The sequence below is a fragment of the Stigmatopora nigra genome, chromosome 16 (genome assembly GCF_051989575.1).
Source record: "Stigmatopora nigra isolate UIUO_SnigA chromosome 16, RoL_Snig_1.1, whole genome shotgun sequence".
NCBI lineage: Eukaryota > Metazoa > Chordata > Actinopteri > Syngnathiformes > Syngnathidae > Stigmatopora > Stigmatopora nigra.
The window spans coordinates 8,294,303-8,300,235 of record NC_135523.1 but is presented as its reverse complement, the minus strand read 5'-3'; the positions used below and the strand labels follow the sequence as shown (position 1 = coordinate 8,300,235).

The window sequence follows — 5,933 nt, the reverse complement described above, 5'->3', positions numbered from 1 at the left end:
TGACAATCATTGATTTAAAAGGGGCAAAATCAGGACATGTAATATACATGTATACTCTTCATTTTAATTCGATCCTAAAACAGAAAGTCGGCACTCATGATTTACGTTCCCGGGCCACACAAAATGATGTGGCGGGCCAGATTGAGAGTCTGTGACTAATTTGTGATTTTACGCCACACTTGTAGGCCATACAAAAGTGTTCCGTAAAGTGATCCATTCATCATTAATAATACATAGTTGGCAACAAAATTATGAGCCCAACATTATGTCCCACGCTCTTGCCCGGAGTCAGCTGGGATAGGCTCCAGCTAATAAACAACCCCCCTTGGTTGCAGTAGGAAGACAGACACAGAAGACATTGTAGACCTAGGTAAAAAAAAAAAAAAAAAACTGGAGCCACACACAGGAAGTCCACAAGGTGGGGACCTTCTGCAGAATGACTGAGACAGGTTAAATGTGCAGAATTACTATTATTTCATCTTACAATCACCTAATATAATCACTTTACATTGTAAAGTGATTATATCAGGTGATTGTAAGATGAAATAATAGTAAAGTTGTAAAGTTTACAAGGTCAAATTAATTAACAAAGGACTTTAAATACCAATTTTCTAGTACATTTTAAACAACCCGATGTTTATTTATTTTATTTTTTTTATGGGGAAGCACAAATAAAATATGGTGCCTTCTCACAAGTGTGCAAATACCATCCAAAACACTGCACGGCCTGGGACCTCGAGAAATTTAGTTTTGTAAGAAGTGGGGGGAAAAAAGCATGGGTCAAAGGTGCCAATTCTTAAAAAAAAACCTGATCGTGGGGGGTTGTGATCCCAGCAACAATGAACATCAATGGGAAATCAGAGCGCATCCAATAGAAGAAGTGCTGGACGAGTGAAAATATGCTCTTTAGTGGATTAGGATACAACATTTACGGCCAAGGAAACTTTGGTAGGAGGAAGGTTAAAGGGTTATACTTTCCGAAAATGGTCAGAGTCATTTCCTGTGTCTGACTTCCTCCTCCTCCTGTCTGCCCCTTTCTGCCCTTTGGAGGGAATGTGATATACACCATTTTCATTTATCTGTATTATCAGTTGGGGACGTATTTGCATGATACAAGCGACTTTTATCACCATTTCTGGACCTACCTAAAATTCCTGTTTAGCTCCTAGTATTTCCAAGATGCCCTTGAATCAGGGGTTTCTAACTCTATTTTTAGGGCACATTGCAGTAATACCAACCCGAGTCTGACACCCCTGTTCTAGGGTGTAGAGCTGGGTTAAGCTCCGGCAACCCCTGCAAACCTTTCAAGGATGGGCTTTATGGGAGATGAATGAATGCATTAATGAATAATTAATAAGGCGAGCAATTAGCTAAGGTTGACAGGTATGCAAGACTAAATGTAAAAAAGAAAACATGTCTCTCAGAATGTCAGCTGGGATAGGCTCCAGCACCCCCCGCGAACCCTTATCATTCGGAAAATGAGTGAATCACTTGTAATGAAGCGTGCATCTTGTGACGCCATGTCACCTGTGCTATCTCGAACACTTGATAGGGGGCACAGGACTTGAAATATCTCCTTCCGAGAAGACATCCAAAACTGAAGGGCATTGAGAACATGACAATTTGTCATCTGTGATGTGTTTGCGGAGATTGCAATATGAGCACCAAGTGGAAACCGTGGCCGCGGAAGTAAAAAAAAAAATCACAAGCACAAGACGTGTTTGGAGCGTGAGGATTAAAAAAAAAGATCTCCCAAGCAAAGAAGAACGGGTCGTTCTCCGGATGGTGCAGCCAGAGGAAGCCACCTCTACCTGTCTTGGAGGAGGTACACTGACAACACGTGTGGACCGCAAGCTTCGACTTTTTTAAATAAACCGCGGTGAACATGAATGAAGAATGACCAATGGTAAGTTGAGGAGTGCAACTCACCGAGTGACTTTTTAAACTGGGAAAAAAACGACAAACTTTAGTAGCTCCAGCGCGACTGCCTGATCTCTTCAAGTGATTTGCGTTGACTGGAATGCCTCGTTTAGGACTGCCCATATGCCATTCAGAAGGAAAGTGAAATTAAATTTGCGCTTTATGTGTATTAGTAGATCACAAAAAAAACAGGTCTCGTTATGAATCATATTTAACCGAGACATAAACAGTATTTTTATCATACACAATGTTAGTACACTTTTATTATTATTATTACTCATCCCATCTCATTTTCTGAACCGCTTTATCCTCACTAGGGTCGCGGGGGTGCTGGAGCTTATCCCAGCTGACTTCAGGCCAGAGGTGAGGGACGCCCAAGCAATTGCAGGGCACAAGCAGACGGACATACATTCATACTCACACTGATACCTATGACTAATTTAGAGTGTCCAATCAGCCTACCATGCATGTTTCTGGAATGTGGGAGGAAACCAGAGTACCCAGAGAAAACCTAAACAGGCCCAGGAAGAACATGCAAACTCCATACAGGTGGACCAATCTGGATTTGAACCCAGGTGAAACCCACTGTGAAACCAATATGCTAACCACTCAACCACCAGGCCACCCTATTTTGAACACTACATCGTCAAAATATATGCTGGTGTGAAAATACACTATATTTATAAAAATGTGGTTCATTTTGAACCGCTTTCACTGGCCTCATACTAGTTAGGTAATACCTGCACAGACATTGGTCAAAAAGTTAGTAATAATGCTGAGTGTTGAATTTGAAATTGAATGTATTACTTTTATATCATGATTACCTGTTTAGAAGCAACTAATCCAACAAGGTGCTGCTGTATTTGTTTTGGAAGGGGGAGAACAGGGTTTGTTGTCCCATTGGTTAGTAGCTACATTTGCTACAACTCAAACACTAAATGGCGGTAAACACAATATCAGTATTGAAATTATCATGTTTGTAAACAAAAAAAAAGATCAAATGTGGAACCTTCTGGTGAAAAAGCTGCATCCCAAATGCACCAATAAGGATGTTGCATTGCCACACTGCTGTGGCGCCGACACTCCCTCTAGCGATGTTATAAAAAATGGGACCTCTCTTCCCTACTGTTTGTGTTGGTAAATGCACCAACATATCTGGATTTTCTATCTAGATAGGGAGCAATTTGAAAAATATTTCGACTCAACTTCCTCTTTTTGGTGATTAAAATTAGCTTTCGGATTCCAAAATTGCAAAAAATGTATGTCCTTTCATATTTAATTGAGGGTATTGATAACTCATTTTTATATGAAAGAAGCACATAGTAGGTAGTGAATTTTTTACATTTTCCCCAAAAAAGGGGATGCCACTACAGTAGTTTAAAAAAAATTGACATGGACATTCTTATTCACCAAAAAATAACTAGTTAAAAACCGATTTCAAATGTAAAACAACAACAAAAAATACTATTATGTTTTTTTTTCCAAAACTTTGTGAGAGGAACAATAACATGTGCGTAAATGCATTAAATGTGTGTATAAGTATCCTTTTTTTACATTTTGGGATTGCTTGTCACAGTATATCTCTGCTAGTTTTTTTTTAAATATATTTTAATCCATAGGTAGTAAATCCTCTTTAATTCATGGCAGGAAAATAAAAATAAAAAATGACAAAGGTTACGTACACCCGGTCTAAACAGGTTTTTGCCCACTGGATTAAAAAAAATATATATGTTTGTATCTCCTCCAAGCCTCTTCTGCACATCCCTCTTCTGCTTCTCCTGCTTCCACCATTGGCCACAAGCTGCAATAGCCAAAGGCCTCTTGCAGAACTTGCAGACGAGTACAGGGGAGTTGTGCGAACAGATCTCAACAACACGGTAAGAAAAATGTACAAAATAAATGTGCAAAACATTTTAGGAAGAGTGCATTGCACCAGTCATGTAGATATAAGAATGTTAACGTAAATATATACTTTGATAACTCGGATTGCTCCACTATTAGATTAGTTTTCTCCATTGATATTACTTGAAGACTGCAAATTACTTGCTTGCTAATAAGTCAAATTTTGCCAATCATTAATAAGGGGAGCATTTAGCCGAAATGGACAGGTATGTGAGAGATAATCTTGAAACATGGATAGTGGTTGTTGTGAGACAGCCAATTGAATTAACTTGAATGCTATTATTGTCATTATCTGAGATAGAATGGAAAGCTATAAAATGAAAGCCTAGTAGAGGGTAGCGATGTTCTAAAGTGAGAATCAATGCATTATTTTCAAAATAAAATAACGGATAAGGAAATACAACTTTTGGGGATTTCGTAACTTGGATCATTTTCGTATATTGAGCCATTTGTAAGTAGAGGTATGACTGTATATACACGTAATGTAATTTGTGGACTAATAATAGCCCACAACTAATGAATAACCCACGGAAACTACTTAGATATATGCATGCAATTCTTAAATATGTGCAATGGGAGATTACTGCATAAAGAACGCATTTAAAAATTAACATGACTGCTCTTTGTTTGTTCACAATAAGAGAGGAAGAATCTCTACTTGGGAGCGAAACGTGTCGTGCATTGAGGAGACACAAAGAGTGCAAAGCTGTACGACAAGAAACAACACAGTGAGTCACAGCTGGGAGTTGAAGTGAGATAAGATTCATGGTAGTCATCACTGTTTTATCCAAACACTCAAATTAACCAAAACGGTGATATAACTTAAACTATGCTTGCATTGTACTTGTTTTCATAATCATGACAAACTACTAATTACTCTCGTATACTTCTATTCTGCAGAATTTTGTTGCCACCTTACACAATTTGACCTGCGAAATGATGTCCATAAGACGTTTTTCTACACGGCAACTGGTCGAATCTATCCTTAACTCAATAGACTGCACTTGCTCATTAGAACTCGTAAGTCCAGATTCATTTCAATTTTGAATGTATTTTCAGTGAAATTAACAGTGTCGCTTAGATTGTTTCACAAGTAGAAATATCGATAGGAACCAAGGGAACTGTATTTATAATACACATTATTTTTAAGATAAAAATATTTCAATGTACAAGTCTAAAGAGGGTTAATTCTGAGTGTTATGCAAAATTGCAATGTTATGAGAATAGAGAGGGGTGATATTCAAAGAATAAATTTATGAGAATAAATACCGTGATGATGTTGGAATAATAGTGATTAAAGAATTGTAGAAACAATATTATTATATTATTACAAAGCTTATTGTATTGTGTTTTCCAGAGTGAAGATCATAAAAGAAAGAAAAAAAGGAGGACAGCAATGAAACAAAATGAAAGGCAGAAGAAAAAAAATAACAGGCAGACCCAAAGACATACAAGCTTGCAAAATTTCAAAACTTGCAAACTTTCTGCAATTCTATCAAGCATGACAAAGTGCTATGAGATGCTGAATTCACTGTTAGGGGACACCTGACAATAATGCTTGGGTTATTTTTAATACGAGTGACGTTTTCTCTACTTTTGGGTTTTTGTGCTCATGTATGGAAAACAACCGTTGTGAGCTACATAGATAACTTGGTGAAAAGTTCAAAGGCCATATATAATGGGTTGTTTTATGATCCAAAATGATTCTATTTGAACACTGACTAACTTGCTATCTAAATTATGAAACCACATTCCAATATAGTGGACGTGCAGGAAAAAGCTTATCAATGACAGCTGTTTAAGCAGTGCACAATCTGTTGCCAAAAACACGTTTACTCGACAGGTTTATCTAGCCAAATAGCCATTTAATTTTAGAGAATCCTCACGGTTTGTCAAACAAAAATGTGATAAAATTGACTGCAACTGTGTGAAATTTGGTGTTTTTTTTATAATGTAATTATATATATACATTAAATTAAATTATATATATAAATTTATATATAATTTAATAAACTATTTAATAGAAGAAAATAATTGCTCTGCTTCTCATGATGCATTACAGACAGAGATAAAAAGATAATAATTTCCCAATAATAGTGGCATGGCAATTT

At 37.0% G+C, this 5,933-nt stretch overlaps 1 protein-coding gene across 1 annotated transcript; it reads left to right on the top strand.

Annotated features, from left to right (window-relative positions):
- Window positions 1-1,780: 1,780 nt before the first annotated feature.
- LOC144209881 (uncharacterized) lies at window positions 1,781-5,714 on the top strand. The gene is made up of 5 exons (XM_077736428.1): window positions 1,781-1,906; window positions 3,669-3,797; window positions 4,464-4,550; window positions 4,723-4,842; window positions 5,180-5,714. The coding sequence occupies exons 1-5, from the start codon at window positions 1,904-1,906 to the stop codon at window positions 5,369-5,371; spliced, it is 531 nt and encodes a 176-aa protein (XP_077592554.1). The 5' UTR covers window positions 1,781-1,903; the 3' UTR covers window positions 5,372-5,714.
- The last annotated feature ends 219 nt before the right edge of the window (window positions 5,715-5,933 follow it).

Bases quoted from the DNA above. Each gene is read 5' to 3' on its own strand.
- LOC144209881 (XM_077736428.1), top strand. The intron at 3,798-4,463 runs GTAAGAAAAATG...GTTCACAATAAG, and splicing joins GAACAGATCTCAACAACACG to AGAGGAAGAATCTCTACTTG. The intron at 4,843-5,179 runs GTAAGTCCAGAT...TGTGTTTTCCAG, and splicing joins GCACTTGCTCATTAGAACTC to AGTGAAGATCATAAAAGAAA.